This window comes from Trifolium pratense, linkage group LG4 (genome assembly GCF_020283565.1).
Source record: "Trifolium pratense cultivar HEN17-A07 linkage group LG4, ARS_RC_1.1, whole genome shotgun sequence".
NCBI classification, from domain to species: Eukaryota; Viridiplantae; Streptophyta; class Magnoliopsida; order Fabales; family Fabaceae; genus Trifolium; species Trifolium pratense.
Window position 1 is genome coordinate 19794265 of NC_060062.1, and position 24292 is coordinate 19818556.

Here is a 24292-nt window from a genome sequence, read left to right on the forward strand (position 1 = left end):
TTTATTTGTTGGGTCGTTACACGTTCCTATTGGGCTTTTCTATTATATTTTAGTTTGAGCCCTTTAAGCATGATTAACGAGTTAAAGGAATTATCATATGAAATTTGATATTTTCTCTCCCTACTTCCCATTAGGCATGGCAACAGAACCCGTACCCGCGGGTACCCGCCCGAACCCACCCCGAGTTTGACGGGGAAAAACCGATTTGACTGGGTTTGGGTTCGGGTTCGGGTTTTCCCCGATTTCAAAACACGGGGATGGGGCGGGTAACGGAGATATTGGTACCCACCCCGAACCCGTCCCCGAACCCGCCCGTTTATATAAAATTACTATATTACCCCTATTTATTTATTTATAATGACACAGATCATATAATTTATCTACTTGAGTTAGGATTTTTAATGAACAATGGTTCTTAGTTATTTGTTTTTTTAGCAATTTCAGTGAACAATGATGTAGAACATTCTTGGTTATGTGGTTGTTTTGACGGTATTTTGGAATATTGGTTTGTACCGGTACTATTTTATGGTTTTGATAATTTTGGAATATCATTTCATTTGTATGTTTAATGCATTGAAATTTTGGTTTGTACTTTATTATTTGAAATTTTTTGTATTGTATGTATGTCAGTGTTCGGGAAAATTTTGGGTTCGGGTAAGGTTCAGCAGGGCAGGGCAAGGTTCGGGGATACCCGAACCCATTTGGGTATACCCGAACTCATTTGGGACGGGGATTGAGTTCAATTTTTCATCCCCGTCGGGTAATGGGCGGGGAACGGGTATTTATCAATGATTCGGGTATGGGGAGCGGGGAAGGTAAAAACCGTACCCGCGGGTACCCATTGCCATGCCTACTTCCCATGAATTTTTTATCTTCTCTGAATTTTCAATTTTGCCCTTGAAAAACTCCGGTTCATAGAAGCCGAAGTTTTTTTTGCCTTGAAAACAAATTTTTGTTTCTAAAAACCGAAATTTACTCTGAATTTACACTAGTAAAAATTCGGTTTTCGCGAACCGAATTTTTCTGCAAAGGCAAAATTGGAATATTGGGGGTATAAAAGATTCACGAGAGGTGGGAAGAGAAAACATCAAGAAATTTTCTCTTTAGGCCCTATGATCATATAATGCATTTATTTATTTATTAAGCAAACTTGTTATAATTAATAGTTATGCAATTATGTTTTTTTTTTTTAAGGAATTATGCAATTATGTTGTTTACAATATCTTCCGTGAGCAAAGAAAGATAAAATTACTGGCATAATATAATAAACCACATAAGACACATAAATTTAAAGACTAGAGATAGATAAATCAAGGTTTGAAATATAAATTATAAAAGCACATGACGATCACATAAAAGTATATATATATATTGACGAAAAACACATAAAAATATATCTTGAAAAGTATAAATTTAATTAACTCATAAAATTGTTACAGATCCAAGAAATTACTTAGAAAACTTTATTAACAATTGTTTTCTTTCAGCAAAGAATAACATATTGAAATTACAACTAATATCTATATCTGGAACTGATGAAATTCGGGGGAAACATGGAATCGGTTTGTTAAGATGCCTTATTTAGATTATAAACTAATAAAAACCATCCTTGTACATCAAAAAAAAAAAAAAATCCTTATTTATCCTTGTGCGTCCGGGTACAATAATCCTCCAGCAATTTTAACACCTACAATATAATGATATATATAATGGAAAGGTCAATTTCCTTATCGAAATTGAATTATGCCGATCGAAAGTTAAATATAATAAAATAAATAAATTTGATGCAAGAAACACTTTTTAATAATAATATACAAATAGATAATGTTTATATGCAACTAAACTATGATCTGGATATCGCCCAAATTAGCATTATAATTTAATCGCCTCATACGCCACTTAAAACAAATTGCCCCAATTGACACATAGTAAAGAATCTCCCATTTGGCACCAATGACAACAACTATATGTCACGCTATGCATACTATACAGACTTTCTTTTAAAATCATCACTATTTTCACCAACTCAATTGAAAATTTAAAACTCCACATCAATTTATAAAAAACCAATAGAATACTCAAATTGTTGAGACTAATGAAAGTCAGTAACTTAACAAGTTACTGCAGTACTATCCTTTAGTTAGTTAGTATTCAGTTAGTGATTAGTTTGTAGTTGGTTAGTAGTTTGTTACACATTCATAACTGAATGTTAGTTAGCTATTAGTTGGTTCATCTTGTATATATAGTTAACTCATTCTCATTGTAAAAACTAAGTGTGTAATAATAAAATTTTTCTGGTTCATGCTCACAATGAGCTTAACCGTTTCCTTCATCTTCTTGTTCAAGCTTCTTCTAGTGTTACAATGGTGTATCAATCACAGTTTTCACATGGTATCAGACCTCAAATTGAGGTATGCCATTGTTAATCATTGATTCAGGTTACACACTCCTTCAATTTCGTTTCTTTCGCTGCAATTTTTCCCAATTCTGCTTCTTGTTTCTGTTTTCCCCAAATTCAAGTTTGTACCCTTGAATTTCTCATTCTTTTTCCTCGATCTTGCATTGTTTTTCCATCATGTCTGTGGATAGCAATGTTGGTGCCTTCAATGGCGCAAGTTCATCCAATTCTCAGAATAAGGGTTATCAAAATGATACTCTTAACCCTTATTTCTTGCATCCGAATGAAAATCCTAATCTTGCTCTGGTTACACCTCTTCTCTCTGGCCCCAATTATCATTCCTGGTCTCGTGCTATGACTATGGCGCTTCGATCCAAGAACAAAATGCACTTCATCAATGGAACGCTTCCAAGACCAGATGATGATGATCGTGATTCTTTGGCATGGGATAGGTGCAACACTATGCTTTTATCTTGGCTCAATAATTCTGTTAGCCCAGAAATTTCTCAGAGTATTCTATGGTTGGATTCAGCTTCAGAGATATGGCAAGAACTCAAAGAAAGATTCTATCAAGGTGATGTTTTTCGTATCTCTGATTTACAAGATGAAATTTCATCTCTTAAGCAAGGTGATAGTACTATTTCTACTTACTATACCTCATTGAAAAAATTATGGCAAGAACTTGATAATTTTCGTCCAATTCCTGATTCACATTGTGTTCATAACTGTGTTCATGGATGTGCTGCTATTGCTAAGATGAAATCCTATAAAGAGAGTGACCAAGTGATTAGATTTTTGAAAGGTTTAAATGAGCAATATCATGTTGTCCGTTCCCAAATTATGTTGATGGATCCACTTCCAACTATAGGTAAAGTTTACTCCTTGCTTATTCAACAAGAGAGGCAGTTAGCTACCCCTGTAGATGAATCTAAGTTGCTAGCAGTTTCTGGTAATAATCACTATGCTGGTAGGGGTCATTCCACTCGTGGTAGAGGCACTAGGGGTGGTAGATCTTATGGTAATGGTGGACGTGGTAAAGGGAACAAACTCTGCTCACACTGTGGTCAAACTAATCACGTTGTTGACAATTGTTGGATAAAGTATGGATATCCACCTCATATGCAGCATCTCCAACATGATAGGGCTATCAACAACTGTGCTAATGTTGATGATGATGATGATGATGATGAAACTCCAACTGCCAATTGTGAAGATGGTAATAATGATCATAAAACTGGTAAATTCTCCTTTACTGCAGCTCAGCACAAGGCATTACTAGCACTTCTTCAAGGCTCCACTTCAATGCCTTCTCATAGCATAAACCATGTAACCACCAATACAGGTATCTTATGCACCATTCCCTTATCCAATAACTCTGATCAATTTATCTTAGATACTGGTGCAACAGACCACATTTGCTTTGATCTTAAATATTTTCAATGTTTGAAACAAATTCCTCCTATAAACCTCAAACTACCAAATGGAACCCTTGTGAATACTTGCCTTGCTGGTACAATCATGTTTGATCATCAGTTATACTTAACTGATGTGCTTTATTTTCCAAATTTTACTTTCAATCTTATATCTGTCCCAAAATTAACCAAAAATTTGCACTGTTCTTTGATGTTTAATGATAATAAATGTGTGATACAGGAGAGTTCATCAAGGAGGATGATTGGTGTAGCTGATTTGCTTAATGGCCTCTATATTCTCACAACACCCAAAGTTAGTCTAGGTCATATTCCAAATACTTCATGTATCAATAATATCAATAAAATCACTGATGTACATAGTTTAGAGTCACACAAGAATAGTGATTGTAATGTGTGGCACAAAAGGTTTGGTCATGCTTCAAATGACAAATTGATTGAATTGAATAAAAAATTTCCTTTTGTTAAAATTTCCAATTCTTCTGTTCCCTGTGATGCTTGTTTCTTTGCAAAACAAAAGAGGCTTCCCTTTACACTAAGCTCCACTAAATCTGCTTCTAACTTTGACCTAGTTCACATGGATATATGGGGACCATTAGCTATCCCTTCCATGCTTGGATTCAAATATTTTCTTACTGTTGTTGATGATAGAAGCAGATTTACATGGATTTATCTAATGAAAGTGAAATCAGAAGCCTCAACTCACATTAAATCTTTCTATGCTATGGTGAAAACTCAATTTAACTGCAATATCAAATGTATCAGAACAGACAATGGGACTGAATTTTTGCTTAAAGATTTTTACAATGAAAATGGAATCATTCATCAATGTTCTTGTGTTGCTACTCCACAGCAAAATGGCATTGTGGAGAGAAAACATCAACACATTTTAGGCACTGCTAGAGCCCTTTTGTTTCAATCTCATTTACCTAAAATTTTTTGGGCTCATGCAGTTGGTCACTCTGTACATATCATAAATAGATTACCTACTCCTTTTTTATCTCAGAAATCTCCTTATCAAATGCTTTATAACTGTTTACCTGATATTAATAATCTTAAAGTTTTTGGTTGTCTAGCTTATGCTACTACTCTTCAAACTAATAGACATAAACTAGATTCTAGATCAAGGAAATGTGTCTCTCTTGGCCTCAAAACCGGTGTCAAAGGACACATTCTCTTTGATTTACAATCTAGAGAGGTTTTCATTTCTAGGGATGTAGTGTTCTTTGAACACATCTTTCCTTTTTATACTAAAAATCAACACCAAATTGATCAAACTAATTCTGCTACACAGTCACCTATTCTTTATGATGACTTAGATATGCTATTCACTAATCATTCTACTCATCATTCATCTTCACCTTCACTTCCTCTCTTACAAACAGCTACTCCACATTCACCAACATCCATTCCATCTACTCATAGTCCAGATGATCATTCATCTCCACCTTCACCAACCCATGATCATCATTCACCCTGTGATCCTGTCATTGAGACAGATGTCATGATACCTACTTCTACAAATACTCCTCTCACTACCAGTTCCAATAGTTTACCCATCATAGCACCACCTTCCATTAACCCTGTCAGAAAGTCAGATAGAGTCAAACACCCTCCATCATATCTTCAAGATTACCACACCAAAATCCTGGGGAATATAAGTCATTCTGCATCTGATTCTACACATCCATCATCTTCCCAATGTAAGTTTCCTATATCTTCATTTATATCATATGATCATCTATCTCCTGCACACAAACACTATGCACTTAACATATCCACCCTCACTGAACCATCATCATATGAGGAGGCAATGTGTGATGAGAATTGGAAAAGTGCTGTTAATGTTGAACTGACTGCTTTATTGAAGAATAATACCTGGGATATGGTCAAATTACCACCTCATAAGAAAGCTATTGGATGTAAGTGGGTGTTCAAATTGAAACTACATGCTGATGGAACTGTTGAGAGACATAAAGCTAGACTAGTAGCAAAAGGGTTCACTCAAACTGAAGGTATTGATTACATAGATACATTCAGCCCAGTTGTCAAAATGACCACTGTAAGAACCTTCATGGCTATAGCTGCTTCTCAAAATTGGCCTCTATTTCAACTTGATGTTAATACAGCTTTCTTACATGGAGATCTTAATGAGGAAGTTTACATGAAACCTCCTCCTGGGTTGCCCCTTGCTCATCCTGACTTAGTATGCAAGTTACAAAGATCTCTTTATGGATTAAAACAAGCAAGCAGACAGTGGAATGTTAAACTCACTGAGACATTGCTTTCATCAGGTTATATCCAATCCAAAGCTGACTATTCTCTCTTCACTAAGAACACATCAACTGGATTCACTGCTATACTTGTATATGTTGATGATTTGGTCTTAGGGGGAACAGACATCGATGAAATTCATCAGTTGAAAGCTCTTCTAGATACAAAATTCAGCATTAAGGATTTGGGTTCTCTCAAATACTTTTTAGGATTTGAAGTTGCAAGATCCAAAACAGGTATTTCACTATGTCAGAGAAAATATACCTTGGATCTTCTTCAAGATTCTGGCCTACTTGGTACCAAACCAACCCCCACTCCTATGCAACCTCACCTTCAATTGCAAAAATCTTCTGGTAATGCTATCTCTGATCCCACTACATACAGAAGATTAATTGGAAGATTGTTGTACCTGACACACTCTAGGCCTGAGATATCCTATGCTGTAAGCAAACTTAGTCAGTTCCTTGATTCACCTACAGATGCTCATATGCTAGCTGGTCTACATGTTCTCAAATATTTGAAGAACAACCCTGGTCAAGGTTTATTCTTCAGTTCATCATCATCACTTGCTCTTAAAGGTTATTCTGACTCTGATTGGGGTGCATGCCCTGATACGAGAAGATCAACTACTGGTTTTTGTTTCTTTCTTGGCACTTCTATCATTAGCTGGAAAAGCAAAAAGCAAACTGTTGTATCAAGGTCTAGCTCTGAAGTAGAGTATAGAGCATTAGCTCAAGCAGCTTGTGAAGGACAATGGCTTCTATATCTACTGCAGGACTTTCAAATACCTCATGATTCTCCAATTATACTATATTGTGACAACAAATCAGCTCTTCACATTGCTGCCAACCCAGTCTTTCATGAAAGGACTAAACATATAGAAATTGACTGTCATGTGGTTCGAGACAAAGTCCAAGCCAACATTATTCACTTGCTACCTGTATCATCAAAAGAGCAGATAGCAGACATTTTCACTAAATCACTACATCCAGGTCCATTCCACACACTTCTAAGCAAGCTTGGAACCATTGACATTCATTCCAGCTTGAGGGGGACTGTTGAGACTAATGAAAGTCAGTAACTTAACAAGTTACTGCAGTACTATCCTTTAGTTAGTTAGTATTCAGTTAGTGATTAGTTTGTAGTTGGTTAGTAGTTTGTTACACATTCATAACTGAATGTTAGTTAGCTATTAGTTGGTTCATCTTGTATATATAGTTAACTCATTCTCATTGTAAAAACTAAGTGTGTAATAATAAAATTTTTCTGGTTCATGCTCACAATGAGCTTAACCGTTTCCTTCATCTTCTTGTTCAAGCTTCTTCTAGTGTTACAATGGTGTATCAATCACAGTTTTCACACAAATCTACAATCAACCATAAAAAAAATCATAGAATTAAATATACAATATATTACACACATAACTCAAAATATATTAAAATAGCATAAAATGTTATAAAAAAAGTTCTTTGTCATTGCTTCTTAACAATTAAATACTCCATTATTAATTAAATCATAGTGGGATCAATTGATCAGTTAATTAAGATAAATAAAACTAAGGTGTCTAATTTATTAATTAAAGAAAAAGAGTGTTACCATTTTCTTAAATTCTCTACACATAGATCGATAAAAAAATAAAAAAATCAAGAAAATAATAAGAAGGACATATAAAATGTTGGGATGTTACATTATTAACACCTTATAATAGTTTCATCCTCAAAACTAGAAGTTCGAAAAGATATTTAGGATAGAGTTCCGTCACTAACTAAAATTATAGGGTAAGAGAATCACTTTCAAAAAGATGAAGTTAAAGTAGTTTGACACATAAATAAAATATTATCTATATATTAAAATAAAATTCCCAAGTCTTACATTCAATCACCAAAAATTTAGTTTCGACTTCGAAGTTAGACAATAAAAAAATATTTGAGGTAGATTTTTAAAAGCTCTTTATGTAAGATATTCCTTGAAATAAATATCAACATGATAAGAAATTTTAAGAATGAATTAAAAAGTCATGTTTCTTGACAAAAAAAAAAAAAGGTCATGTTTTCACTGCACACTTTAATGTCAAGATACATCATTCAAATTGAATAATCCTCATAAAAATTATTTTCAAAAAACATCATTAGAAGAATAGAGAGTCTTTTTCACATATATAATAATACATAAAAATAAAGCACCTGTAAAATAATATGGTAGAAACAATAATAATGTTTTTGTCTTTTCAACTCTTCTTTTTTTTTTTTAAAAAAAAAAAAAAATAGCAACTGGAAAAAAAGTTTTTGTGACAGGTTCCATAAAACAAAATATCGTAAATGAAAAAGGATTTATTTATATAATACATAATACATGTTGAGCTTGTCATATAAATTGAAAGAACAGAGAAAGACAAAACAAATTTTGAAATAAGTTACAAAAGCACAAACATTATGACGATCACATAAAATTATATCCTAAAAGGTACAATTTAATTAACTCACAAAATTTTTCTTTGCATAGCCAAACATAATCTGAATTTTTTAGTAGTGGTGGACAATCCTTGTTATATCTGCAAGGGATATTAGCTGCATTGTCAAATAAGAAAAAAGAAAAGTTACTAAGAGGTTTTATACTATTGTGTATAAGATAAATTTGAAAATGGTGTAAAAAATAACATACTTTTCAAATATTTCTTATCAGCAAAGGATTCAACAAAAAACGTAATAAAAATGATGATCAAAGCATAAATAAACATGTCGATTTTAGTCATATTTTTCTTATTTTGCATTTTGTAAATGAAATGTTTTTAAACGATTTATATGTAAAATTTTGCATGTTTTGTTATTAAAAAAATTTACCACTTAGATCTTGCAAGAAGCCATTTTGTAAAATTGGAATTAATGTTAAATGTCTCCAATCAATATATTGTGTAATCCGTTAGCTCACTCAACTTTTAGCACGTAGGAGTAACAAAAAGTCATTTGTTAATATTTTTATTATTAAACTTCATTATATGTATTTTATTTATATTTTAGTCTTTTCTAATAGATATGAGAAACAATTATTAATGAATGATGAAAATTATTATTTGTATAGATAATTACTTTTGTCATCCTATCATTTACTCGCGTGCCCTACACCTTTTCGGTTTTACTCTTCCGCTACTTAAGATTCCTTACATTTAAAGCAGAAAGTGGCACTGAAGTAACCTTATCTTCTCAAAGACATATGACAATGGCGCGGCTGCCAACATGAAAATATTGCCCCCTAATTTTGTTATAAATTATAGGCACGGTTCATTGAACTTTCAATTCACCGCTAAGGTGTGTGATTTCATCACAGATCTCAAGAGACCTTGCATTCACAAATTTGGACAAATTTTTTCCTGTTAGATTTTCTTCTTTTCAGATTCAAGGTGAAAGCACTTCCTAATATTCTAAGAGTGTGTTTGGATGAAGGATTTTAATGAGGAAAAATAATGTTTGGATGAAGGATTTTCAAGGTGAAGCCACTTAAATTTTTTTAAGTTGATTTTTTATGTCATTAATTAATGTCAACATAAGTTCGTCATTTTCGTTAAATTTTGAATTAATTTCGTCTAAAATTGTCATGTAATTCCCTCTTAAGTTGTCAGTGTATGCAAATTTGATAGTCACGTAGACGATTTAAATAGAAATTTGGTAATTAAAAAGACTAACTTAAAACTTTTTAAACATAAAATATCAATTTAAGTCTAAAATAAATGTAAACAATCAAATATACGAATGATCAATGAAAACTAGCATAATATCAGTGTGTAGGCACGGGTCGCGGAGTTGCTGCGATATTTTTTATTTATTGTAGAGCAAGTATTGTATATATAGTAAGAAATTAGTCCCATTATAAAATTATTCGTTGTTGTAAATATTGTTGTCTGGTGTATGATAAGAGGTTAGGGGTTAGAAAAATAGGTCCTCATATATTCATATATAAATAGAATTGTAAGTCCCTATAAAAATTATAAAAAATAGACACACATATTAATATGTGAGTAGAAATATAAATCTCCGTAGAAATTATAAAAACATAGGCACACATATTAATATGTGAGTAGAAATATAAATCTCCGTAGAAATTATAAAAACATAGGCACACATATTTATATATGAGTAGAAATATAAGTTCCCGTAGAAATTATAAAAAAGTAGACAAACATATTTATATATGAGTAAAAATATAGGTATGCGTAAAAATCATAAGAAAAAAGTAGACACGCGTATTAATATATGAGTAAAAATATAGATCGCATAAGAATTATAAAAAAGTAGACACACGTATTAAGATATGAATAGAAATATAGGTCCAAATAATATTATAAAAAAATAGTCAACTTTACAAATATATATAGTGTAGGTCTAAGAGAAATCACCAAAAAACAATTTGGTCCTAGTATTGATATATGAGTATAAATATAAGCCTCGTATAAATTATCAAAAAATAGACAACCTTATTAATATATGAGTAAAAATATAGGTCCCAATAATAATCACAAAAAAATTAAGTTATCTTATTAATATATGAGTATAAATATGTCACGTAGAAATTATAAAAAATAAACTCTATTAATAGGAAAATGTTAAACAATGCCCCTGAGGCACTCTTTAAGTATCTTAAATAATAGTAAGTTTTTGATAAAATTTTATGGAAATGTGTGAAGTGAAGACATTTAAAATTGAAATATTTTACTTTTTTTTTTTAAATGGATTGCGTAAAGTGTCCTATGAATAAAAATATATGTCTCATATAAATAGTAGAAATAAAATATAAAAACATTGTGTAATAAAGTATAATGATTATAATAATATTGTTGTAAAAAAAATATTATAATAATATTATTTGGATAAAACATACATGTGATACCATAGGTGCTGTTTTTACTATGTTCTAATTAAAATTTGACACGTGTACCATTATGCTTACTCAGTTTAACGCCGTTCGTTCAACGGTTCTCCATTCTATCCGCATCCTTTTTTTTTATGAGAAAACACCAACTTCCTTCTTTTTCAATACTCCCACCATGTTTCAATTTGTTCATTTAGTGAGACTCATATAATAAGGTCTAACAAGTCTTTGTTCATTTAGCGAGACTCATATAATAGAGTCTAACAAGTCGAGGCTCTTGATGAGGAAATTGGCAATCGTCGGTAAGTTGTTGTTAAGTTAAAGTTCGGCGAAAGGCAACCGGCGGCGGCGACGAGGGAGGAGGTTGATGCAGGAAACAGAGTATCATGGATAAAGAAGCAGACGACGATAATGGTTGTTGAGGGAGCAAATAATATGGATTAAAAAGTGGTGGTGTTAACTCGTTTCCGTAAAAATACAAAACAGAAACTTAACAACGTTAAAAGAGAGAGACAAACGGTACACATGTTTCTATTTTATTGGGAACAGTAAAAACAATACCTATGATACTGTAGGTAAATTTTGTCCATGTTATTTTATTAAAATCATGTAAATAAATTTAATAAATAGTAAATACCTATGAAATAACCTATTTACCCTTCTCTAACCATCTTTATTTTTTGAGACCTATTAATTTGATGGGTATTTGAGTCCTTTTAAACATTATTTTATCTTTTTATCAATTACATATTGTGTAATAAGGCTTTGTTTATTTTTATGCCCACATTGACTTATATTTCTACTCATATATAAATACGCGTGCCTATGTTTTTATAATTTCTACGGATTGACGACAACTTATCACATATATAATAGTTATTTGAAAAAAAAATTTGAGGCGATATTTTGTCTAGTGAATATTAGCTATTCATAAAAATTAACCTTTTGCAAGAGAGATTTCTACAATGTATTAAATATGACTACAGAAAAAAAAATTAAAACTTTTGAAATACAAAATATATAAAAATTAATATTTAATTCATCCCCTTGTCAAAATAAGTTAAACTTTTGGTAGAGAGATTTCTATAGTGTATTAAAAATGATCGCGGAAAAAATTTAAAATTTCGAATATTATATATGAGTTGATTTAAAAGCATGAACCAAAAGTTGTGACAAAAAATATTTGGGGTTATGAAAAAATTAGGTAATATGTGATTAAAAATATAAGTTTGTATTGAAATTATAAAATAATAGGCATGCGAATTAATATATGAATAGAAATATATGTTCCCATATAGAAATTATAAAAAAAATCAGGCATGTGTATTAATATATGAGTAGAAATATAGATCCCTACAGAAAATATAAGAAAATAGGCATGCGTACGTATTAATATATAAGTAAAAATATAATTCCGTATTAATATATTGTAATAGAGAATGTCTGAATGTGGGCATAAGAATAAACAAAGACTTATTACACAGTATGTAATTGATAAAAAGAGACAACAAAAAAGTTGATAAAAAGATAAAATAATGTATAAAATGACTTAAATACCCTTCAAATTAATAGGTGTCAAAAAATAAAAATGATTAGAGAAGAGTAGATAGTTCATTTCATAAGTATCTCTTTTATTAAATTTACATGATGATCATCCATTGATAGGATCATATATATTTATGAGCTGTACGAACAATTACTATTGGGACCACAATTCACTATTTAGAAAATAATTTTGGTCCACCATATATGCAAAGACATAGTGGAAGTAGCTTCAAAATCTCCCATCATTCCATAAGATCCACTAATGTAATGTACTATTTCGGTCCCCCCTCCTCTCCACCATACCTGAACAATATTTAACGTACCCAAGAAAGGTCATGGAACCCTCTGGCTAAGGGTCGGCATCTCCTTTTCAGCCACCCTAATCAATTAAGCAACATGTCATTTTCAGAGTCACACCTCATGACATGACTAGTACGTTATGTAATATGACTCATGAACAGTGGCGCAAGAAAAAAAATTCGGATGGACTACTCAAAAAAGTTATATGTTTTTTTTTGTTTGAAATGAACCAGGGATCGAACCCAGAACTTATAACGTACTATTCGAATCTTTCACCACTAGATCAAACCTAGTGGCTTAAAAAAACTATATGTTCAAAAAAAGAAAACTGATCATATTGTATATAAAAATTAAAGTGAACTTGATTATTAAAAAAGAAATTGTATGTTTTTCTTGATAGATAGAAAAAATGATAAACAATTGAAAACTCACCTACACAAAGTGGAGGGACCGATTATTTGTAAACAAAAAAGGAATTAGTTTTTACTCAGACAAAAAAGTTAACGAAGGAGTTAATAGTGGATATATATAGATATGAAAAATTATCTTTTTCAAAGAGAATGAGTTTGCTTTAGTGGGTTCAAAAGCCATTAAAGAGAAAAAATTGAATATTGATATCTACTAGAATCAAATTACCCATGACATTAAACATATGATTTTTTTCCCAAAATATACCCCTCTCCCTCTCTTATTTCCCGTAATACCCCCCTCTCAAATTTTTTTCCCGTAATGCACCTCTGACACAAGACAAACTTGATAGCACCATTTGAAATGGCTACATGTACATGTGATAGCGCCATTTAGAATGGCTACATTGACTGGAATCTGCTTTTTACTGTGTCTCCTGTACCAGATGTCTCCTTGTCACATGTAGCCATTTGAAATGGCGCCATTGACCAAGCATGTAGCCATTCAGAATGGCGCCATCTCCTTGTTGTTTTTTCCTGTCTCCTGCGCGTGGACGAATGGACGAATTCGGCAAAAAAGAGCGCCTATGTGGTTTATGTAGAATGCCGGATCATAACAGCAAGCCACACGCAGGAGACAGGAAAAAACAACAAGGAGATGGCGCCATTCTGAATGGCTACATGCTTGGTCAATGGCGCCATTTCAAATGGCTACATGTGACAAGGAGACATCTGGTACAGGAGACACAGTAAAAAGCAGATTCCAGTCAATGTAGCCATTCTAAATGGCGCTATCACATGTACATGTAGCCATTTCAAATGGTGCTATCAAGTTTGTCTTGTGTCAGAGGTGCATTACGGGAAAAAAATTTGAGAGGGGGTATTACGGGAAATAAGAGAGGGAGAGGGGTATATTTTGGGAAAAAAATCTTAAACATAAGGATATCAATATCCACTAGGTTATTTTGTTCAATTGATATTAAAACGCACAAATAAATATATGTAGGATACATAGTTAATTTTATAAAACTATCAAAAATATTTTAATAATTTCATATTTTCTTCGGATGGACTGTTGCACACATATCAGCCCACACCTAGTTGCATCACTGCTCAAGAACCATGCAAATAGAGCCACATTGCATAAACTTTGAATTCATGTGGTAAATTCTACTATTTTGCTAGATATATAGTTATTAATATAATAACGGTGTTATGATCATGAGTTAGTTTTAGGTTGATTTTTAAGAGGGAAAATATTCCATGTTAGAAAATGGTTGTTGAGGAAGATGCTGCAATACTTAAACACTGAAGATATAGGTGAAAATTGTTAAGAGAAGTCACACATTGATTGCGAGATGACCTGAATATGTGTTTATAAAGTAGATGCAATTTTCACCTTACAAGTCAATTTTGTAGGGTTGAGTTAGACCCAACATCAATTTTCTAAGATATATATTGGATTAAAAATGGAATGACCAATGAGAATCCTTTTAGAATAGTTTGTTAACCTTTACGTGGTTTGCACAAATACAACAAACTTATCTCTAATTGTATAATTATGTTTCTTACACTCCATTCATGCATTTGAAAAGATAATTTTGATATAAGATTAAGTGAGAAAAAGTCCAAATTCAGGTGTTTTTATAATATGTAAGAATAGTGTATTTTCAATACAACACACCACATGAAAAGTAATCGTTCACCAAAAGTCACAATCATATGTGTCTAGTCATATTTTTGAAATCAAGGGGGTTGCGTCTATTCACTTTCAGTGAAGTAATAATGATCATGAAACAACACATCTAATCAAATCTATATGAAGAGATACAACAATTGGGACTCAGTATAACATGAAAAAAACGCCTATGCCAAGTTTCAAACTATCCAATGGGTGTTGAGGAATGCACGCAAGCAGGGCGCCGCCTAACACCCTCAAAATGAGACTCGATGTGTGTTTATAAGTGAGAACAATTCTCACCTTACAAGTCAATTTTGTAAGGTTGAGTTAGAACTTGATAGCAATGGCGGGCCTAGCGGATGGTCATATGATGTGAGACTTTTTAATGGGTAATAGTAATACTATATGTTTATATACCATTCAAACAATTATTTTTTGAATCCTGATAAAATTGTGGTGGTTAAACAGTGTAATGATGACCTTCTCCAATGGCAGGAAACAGAGGAAAATTTTTTGCAGCAAAAATCCAAATTGGAGTGGCTAAAATTGGGTATGAGAATAACAGCTACTTCCATGCCTCCATAAGAACCAAATCTATTTCAAAAAGCATGTGTTACACAAAGAGGATGGTACCCAACTTACTGTCCAAGAAGATATAGAAGAAGAGGTTATTAATTTCTACTCTAAGCTCATGAGCACGGCTGACAATGAATTAACTGGTGTTGACATCACTGTGATGATGGAAGGTCCCCAACTTAGCAATGAGCAAAGGGAAAAACTGGTTATTCCCATCACTGATAAAGAGATTGAAGATGATTTGCAGAGTATTGGTGACCTAAAGTCCCCGGGAATTGATGGCTATGGGGCTTACTTCTTTAAGAAAGAGTGATATATAGTGAAAACTGATGTGTTGAGAGCTGCTCATGATTTCTTTGAGAATGGTAGACTATATAAGGCAGCTAACTGCACTCTTGTAACTTTGATCCCAAAAACTAATGAGGCTAAGAGAATCAAGGAGTATAGGCCTATATCTTGCTACAACACTATATACAAGATAATTTCAAAAGTCCTAACCAAAAGAATGAGGGAGGTGATGACTAACATTGTTTTGTCAGAACCAAGCTGCTTTTGTGCCAGGTCAGATCATTCACAATCACATCCTGCTAACTTATGAATTGATTAAAGGGTACAATAGAAAAGGGGGTACCCCTAGATGTATGATGCAACTTGACATTCAAAAAGCTTATGACACCATCGACTGGAAAACTATGGAATGTGTGCTTAATGAAGTTGGTTTCCCAAAAAAGTTTACAAACTGGATCATGATAGCTGTAACTTCTGTCTCTTATAGATTTAACATCAATGAGAACTATACCAACATTATGAAGGCTAACCATGGTCTTCGTCAAGGGGACCTTATCTCTCCTCTTTTATTTGTCATCATGATGGAGTACTTAAACCGATGCTTTCAAAAGATGCAAAAGAATCATAATTTCAATTTTCATGCCAAATGCGAGAAATTCGACCTCGCCAATCTTTATTTTGCTGATGACCTCTTATTATTTGCCAGAGGTGATAAGGGTTCTGTTACAATTATGATGGACACCTTTGACAAGTTCTCTAAGTCAACCGGTCTCAGATTCAACCCCTCAAAATGTTGCATCTTCTTTGGTGGTGTAGACCAAAGCACTAAGAATGATATCAAAAAAATCACTCATTTTGACGAAGATACGCTTCCTTTCAGATACCTTGGAATTCTTATGACTAGTAAGAAATTAGCTATTCACAATTACATGGGCTTGATTGTTAGAATTGTTGGGAGAATCACTCACTGGAGTTCTAAACTTCTAAGTTATGCTGGGAGAATTCAGCTTCTCAACAGTGTGATTTTTGCTATGACTAATTACTGGCTGCAGTGCCTACCTTTCCCTAAAGCAGTGATTAAAAAAATTAACTCTATTTGTCGTACTTTCCTTTGGACTGGTAGTATACAGAAAAGTCGTAAAGTCCCTATTGCTTGGAAATCTGTTTGTCAGCCTAAGAGAAATGGTGGTCTGAATATCATTGACCTTGAGGTGTGGAACCGCATTACATTGCTGAAGCTTCTTTGGAACTTAAGTGGCAAATCGGACACGGACAACCTTTGGAAGAAATGGGTCCATGCGTACTACATTAAAAATCGGCATATATTATGGAGGCACGTGTTCCGGATAAGGCGTCCTGGATTATGAAAGCTATTATGCAGCAACGCGAGGATATCCGTCAAAATCAAGTGTGGATAGAGATGTTGAATACCCCAAAATTCAACATGAAAAAGATGTATATGGCAGTTCATGATAGAGCTCAAAAGGTTGTGTGGAGAACCTTGTTTTATGGTAACGTGGCACGACCTAGAGCTCTTATTACCCTCTGGCATGCTTGTCATGAGAGGTTGGCTACTCGCGATCGCCTTCACAAATATGGAGCAATTGACATAATTCATTCTTGCTTCTGCAATACGGAGGAAACACAACGACACCTGATGTTTAATTGCAGTGAAACAAAGGGTATTTGGAGAAAAGTCCTAGATTGGATCCAGGTTGATCATAACCCTTTGGGTTGGCGCCAAGAGATGGAATGGATTATACAGCAGACAAAGGAAAAGGGAGATCGTGCTAAGATCCTGAAGCTGACTTTTACCGAAAGTGTTTATGAAATATGGAGGTATAGGAATGCTACTAGCTTTGGTAATGTTGATATGAACCAACATACTGATAGCAAAATAATTGACACTATAGTATATAGAGGTTAGACCAATAGAAACTTAAGACGCACCTAGCTAAACTAATGATGTAAACTAGCTAGTTTTTGGTTGTTTTGTCCATTTTTGATACTTTGGGCTGGATCCTTGCAATCGCCTTGTACCTGATAGTTTTTTTTTTGTTTAATCAAAGTTTTCATTGATTAAAAAAAAAACAATTTTTTTTTTATGTTATTAAAACAATTATAAGTTAAAATAAATACAAAATACTTTTCATAGATAACATTACTAATATTTTATGATACAGTAGAAATAATAATAAAGGGATAAAATATGTCTCACCAATAATAAAATATAATGATTTGGTTGAAGTTTCGTCTAATAACGATACATCTACTAGATTTAATTATATTGATGTGTTTCTAATTAAGCTATGCCACCCTTTACAATAATATCTGTATGATAATTGTCACTTGGAGATTATATTTTTTACAATAAAGTTGATACAATAAAGTTGATAATTGAATACATGATCTCTAATATAATGATTTGGTTGAAGTTTCGTCTAATAACGATACATCTACTAGATTTAATTATATTGATGTGTTTCTAATTAAGCTATGTCACCCTTTACAATAATATATATGTATAATATAATTGTCACTTGGAGATTATATTTTTTACAATAAAGCTGATAATTGAATACATGATCTCTAATATACTATTTAAACATTTTATCACTAGATCAAATCTAATGGCTTACTGTTACTTGGAGATCAAGAGAATATACATACTATCTAAGCTAAAATAGAGGTGAAATTGAGATCAATGTTGGGGTGGCAAGGTATATCCAAAAAACTAATATAATAATCTCCATTGACTTATTTGATTCTGCAAAATCTTGTGGGTAGACCTTGCAGAGGGATTGGGAATGGGCTATATTGGACTCCACTCTGATTTTCCACTACCTCCCACCTGCCAATCAAATTATTGAACACAACCAAATAAATTATGAGCACACTGATATTGCATATATAAATAAAATAAACAAATTAAAATTTTGACAAAATAAATTCAAAATTAAAATATACCTAAATTTGGTTACTAGATGGTGAATTAATATCAACATATTCAATTTGGCTAGCTCATTTCCTGGGCAAGAGTGCACTCCAATGCCAAATGGCATAAATGTATTGGGCTTTGGAGCAAACTGCAACCATCAAGAAGCATTATTAGTGATATGTTTTTTTAACACTCTAATACACATCTTATTTGAAGATGTACCGATATACCATTGAAATGGATAATTCTGATAAGTTTGAAAATTATAAATACCATTTGTGGAACTATCAAAATTATCCAACTCAATGGTGTACATGTCTAAGTGTATTGAAACATTTACCATGTTTTCTTATATATATATATATATATATATATATATATATATATATATTTGTTTAGCTAAAAAACCTAAGTGGTGGACGAAGTTGTTAATGTCAAAACATAGCATACCTCAAACCTTGATGGATCAAAGCTGTGAGGTGCAGGGTAGAATTCTGGATTATGATGGATGTTTCTGAATAGTGGCATTACTTTCCAACCCTTTGGTATTAAATATCCTTAATAGTTGCATAAAAGAACATTTTAGAAATTAATCATGCATGTATATGAAATAAGAATTGCTTTTGAAAATGAAATTTCCTATAAATGTACAAAAAACATTCGTGTAAAACTCTTACCTTTGTATACCACATCAACCACAGCTTCTCTAAAAGTAAATGATATAATACTTGCCATCCTTAGACTTTCCAATATTACCTACAAGACAACATTTATACTGCTCAGAAATGTATTCACAAATTGAGTAACTTTCAAGTTAAAATTAAAAGAGTATTTTTTTTCATAGCATTTTGTTGTAATGGAAGCTGGAGGATCATCTACATTGGACTCAGAACAGTATGTACTGAACAGAACAGTACAAGACTAGACAAAATAATATCGGAGAGAGACAGAGAGATAATATTTTTTATATTCGAAAATAAAATTGATGTTTTCGTAATTTTTATAGTTATACGATGAACAAAAAGTTGTCCCGTGATTTAGTTAGGGATAAAAAAATTTGTTTTTGTCATGTCCCTTACTATCATCTATTTTGTCCGGTCTAAGGATTAATTTCTGAATCAAACAGGATACAACAAAAGTTGTCTAGTTCAGTCATCTGTTTTTTAGCAGATCAAACACAAAGGTTTGTAGATCCTCCAACTTATAAAATGCTCAACTTCCACTTTTTTAAGCAACGTAAAACTTAATTCATTTTGCACACTTTTGCAACACATTTACCATGCATATTATATAATATTTAGTATATATTATATATCATACCCTATGAGTAAGTGGCATATTTTTTATCTGACTCCATGTCAATTGAATTTTCCCTCCATCATTGTTTTCATATACAGCCATTTGTTCTGCCTGCAGTAATATGTATAGTTAATTACTATCGATTTTCAACAAAGAGGGTCAATTTTAAGGATTTTGAAATCCATGTGATGGGGACAAAAGAGCTTACTTTTATTGCTTCAAGAAGTTTCTGGTCATCATGAAGGTACTTGAGAATCCAAGTAAGAACACTTGCTGTAGTATCTTGAGCTGCAAATAGTACTCCAATTACATTATCAGCTATTTCCTCATCACTTAACATTTCACCTTTTTCATTCTTGTAATTTAGCAAGTGGCCTAATAGATCCTTCTCAATTGATCTATGTGCTTTTCTCTTGGAAATTATCTCACTTATAATCTCCTGAATTCTCTGCCTCGCCTAGTTTAGACCATTTGACAAAAAAAAATTAAAATTCATTAGACAAAGGATCTATTAGATATTATCTTGTAAAAATAAAAATAATTTGCTGTGACATTGCAGTTGCAAATATTTATATTGAGACTACAATTGCATAACACAATTTAAAACAACTAAAATCATATTAAGATCGAATGTTGCACTGCAACTTACCAAAACAGCTTTGGAGTATGAAGTTCCGGGTATCCTATTTGGAAAAGAATTGTAGCCTTTCTCTACTATGCAGTAATTCTCCTTAAGTTGTTCTCTATAATTGCTTTCCAAATTACCAAAGACAGAGAGAATGCCAATATTGAAAGAGAACTGTAAAGAATCAACCAAACCAAGGCCATGAGTTGGAAAATCATTACCAATCAATAATTAAAGAGAAAGGACCCATGACAATAAATTTATGATGAGGACCGGCAAATGAAAACAAAATTAAAGGACTATGCAGCAATAAAAGTATCGAATAAGACAATAGTTTTCATTTCGTGCCTTCTAGAAAATATAACCTTTATACATTTACATCGGTGGTGGTAGTTAATCCACCGATAAGCAAAAAAGTACATGTATTTGGTCCGATATAGAAACCAACCTTTTTCATTTCATGGAAAGTGTTAACGACTTGTCCAATAGAAATCCACGATTCCAAGGAGGAAATGACTTCGTTTTCAATACCGGGGATCAATTTCTTGATTGATTCAGGAGAAAGCGAGTTTTGAACGAGTTTCCTAATACGAGTATGGTAATGTCCTTGGTGAAAGAACAATGCAGAAGAACCAATAAGTTTCTCTTTGCTTTTAGGATATGTAGGCTTGAACAAATGAGAATGAGTCACCAACACAAATCTTGCAGCCTCAGGACTTGCTAACATCACACAAGGACATCCTAGTATATGTGTTTTAAATATTTCTCCATATCTAATTAACAATTTACACAATTATAATTAAGTTAGTACATATCTAATAAATTATGAGGATTAATATTAAGGATGAAGTAGTAAAAAAAATTAATTAATTAAGAACCTTTTTTGTTTAGAAGCAAAGAAGATGTTAGGGTGTTGAGAGTAGAGTTGAAAAGTTTCTCCAATATAAGGCCAACCCATTGAACCTGGGGGAAGTTTAGGCTTGTCTATGGTTTCATGTAATTTATTGTGTTTGATTATGAATGGATATGATAGGAGAGATGAGAGGAAGATAAGAAAGAGGAGGATAATAATGTCCATATATTTTCACACTTAGCAACTTGGTGTACGTAGTTGCAGGCGTGAAAGGAAACTGGGAAATCTTATGAATATACTAGCTAGATAGCTGGTTCAAGGAAATATATATAGAGGCAGGAATCCGGATGTCAATATCATCCGTAAATAAAGATCCTCGATGGGGTGGGAGGATAGTTCAACTGGTTGAACTAGTTGAGCTCAGGGTTAAAGAAGTTGGACGTCTAGAATTCAAGTCATGGTAAAATGTAAAAAAAAAAAACTAACATAACAATTAACATACTAATAATTTGCCATTAAAAAATAAAATAAAATAGGTATCCTTGTTAGTCATGGAAAGTGTCTCATTTGGAGGTCTACGACCAAAAAAATTTCTTCGTGGGGATGGAGTTTGAGCAAAAAATCTCCCTAAGGAGGTTTAGGGATGAAGACAGAATTTTATTCTTCGTTTCATGGACCAAACACTTTATTAAAATAATATTTATATGTATATATTCAATTACTTTATATATTATATCTCTTATAATATAAGCTTGTATACACAAGCAAACCCTAAATCTAATTTTTTTTCCCTCCATTTTTATATTGCAGTTTTTTATTAAAAAAATACAATTTTATCTTGACTATGATTCAAACCCGCATACCTTTATTACAATACAACATTTCAACTACTATAGCATGTAGACCAATTGTGATTAAAATATGTCCACAAAGTGTTAAATCTGACTCACATTGTGAATCTCTTATAATATAAGCTTGTATACACAAGCAAACCCTAAACCTAATTTTTTTTCCCTCCATTTTTATATTGCAGCTTTTTATTATAAAAAGGATTCAAACCCGCATACCTTTATTACAATACAACATTTCAATCACTATATCATGCAGACCAATTGTGATTAAAATTATGTCCTCAAAGTATTAAATTTGACTCACGTTGTGAATCAATTAAATTTCTTGCGGAATTAATCTCTTATATTATAAGCTTGCTAACATAAACTAACCCTAAACCTAATTTTTTTCCCTCTCATTTTATTGTAGCTATATATTAAAAAAATACAAATTTGTCTACAATGGTTGCATCTCTTCCTTACAATAAAGTCTTTCAACCACTAGAGCACATGCTTCAATCATGATAAAAGTTAGGAATCCTAATTAATATGTTAACTCTGTTTTTCAATAAATTTGAACGGCAATATCTCTATATTATAAGCTTGCTAACATAAGCTAAACCTAAATCTACTTCTTTTTTATCTCATTTTCTCTTTCTTTTTATTGTAGCTTTATATTAAAAAAAAATACAAATTTGTCTACAATGGGATCGAACCTGCATTTCTTGCTTACAATAAAGTCTTTCAACCACTAGAACATGTGGTTCAATCGTGATAAAAGTAAACTTACTACCATAAGCTAACCTTAAACTTAATTATTTTCCTCTCTTTTTATTGTAAAGTATCTTATTTAAGCTACTGTTCATACAAATAAATAATTAATTATGTTTGTAATCAACCAACAAAAAAATTTATTAAGTTCATAAAAAACAAAAGAATTAATTAAGTTCATAAAAAAAATTAATTAAGCTATAGTACCTTATAAGTTGTTGAAATATACACAATTGGAGTAAAATGATCGTGAGTTATATAAATGTGATATGAGTGTGACACATTAGAGCCCACTAAATAAGAGATAAGATACCCAAAATAAGTTATATGGGTCTGTTTGGATTTGACTTATTCTTGAGTTTATTAAAATAATTTATGCAAATAAATAAACTTTTATGTTAATTCATAAGTTTTCACTAACAAAAATTTGTATCTTTATAAGCTGTTTTCTCATAAACTATACTGAAAAACTTATAATAATGTATAAAAGTTTATTTATTTGTATAAGTTAATCCGCATAAGCTTAAAAACAAAGCAATCCAAACAGGTCCTATATCCATCAGAGATGCTTTCATTCGTCATCACCACACAATTGGTTTTTTTTTGGTATTATAAGAGTGCTAACACCCAAAAAGGGTAAAAGAAAAACTATAGAGTTACATGAATATTTTAAAGCATGTCAACCCCGAAAATGTCATAAAAAAGAAAATTATAAACCTTTGTAGGAGTCTCCATAACATGAATGTTAAAAGAATTCAAAGAGAAGTTGAAATTAGCCAGCCAACCAACATTTGTATTTCCTTCTCGCCAAGTATGATTAAACTGCACTTGCCAATTCATCTTTAAAAGCTCTTGTATATGGCGAACCATGGTAGACAGATTACCATCGAATTTAACTTTCCCAGTGATAATGTCGACTAGACTTTTTGAGTCACTTTCCACTTGAAGATGGTGAAAAACCTCTCTCCAAGAAAGCTGCATTCCCAAGTACATTCCTCACATTTAAGTGGAGAGAACGTCACAAATTCTTATTTTGCGCGAGTATCCTTTAATCATCTGCCATCTGATTTTCGAAAGAGTCCACCGCACAATAAATTTTTTTTTTTTTTTAATAAGCCGCACAATTGATTTGTAATTGGAAGGAATTAATTATTTTTACTTTTATTTGATAGATATATTTAAATGAAATGAAACGTTTAAGCACGTGTATATTC

General features: G+C 32.2%; 2 protein-coding genes and 1 long non-coding RNA gene across 3 annotated transcripts; 1 reads left to right on the top strand and 2 right to left on the bottom strand.

Moving 5' to 3' along the window:
* Positions 1–1394: 1394 nt before the first annotated feature.
* Positions 1395–8908, bottom strand: LOC123882015. The gene is made up of 3 exons (XR_006799665.1): positions 8764–8908; positions 8586–8669; positions 1395–1687 (listed from the first exon to the last, which is right to left on the bottom strand). It is a non-coding gene; the product is annotated as an uncharacterized LOC123882015 (long non-coding RNA).
* Positions 8909–17125: 8217 nt separating this feature from the next.
* Positions 17126–17689, top strand: LOC123922237. Its single transcript, XM_045974973.1, has one exon. It carries the CDS (start codon positions 17126–17128, stop codon positions 17687–17689), a length of 564 nt encoding a protein of 187 aa, XP_045830929.1.
* A 587-nt stretch (positions 17690–18276) lies between these two features.
* On the bottom strand, positions 18277–22148 carry LOC123921486 (abscisic acid 8'-hydroxylase 4-like). The gene is made up of 9 exons (XM_045974058.1): positions 21503–22148; positions 21073–21397; positions 20649–20798; positions 20208–20456; positions 20021–20110; positions 19378–19456; positions 19151–19257; positions 18730–18848; positions 18277–18613 (listed from the first exon to the last, which is right to left on the bottom strand). Exons 1-9 carry the CDS (start codon positions 21700–21702, stop codon positions 18520–18522), a joined length of 1413 nt encoding a protein of 470 aa, XP_045830014.1. The 5' UTR covers positions 21703–22148; the 3' UTR covers positions 18277–18519.
* Positions 22149–24292: the final 2144 nt, after the last annotated feature.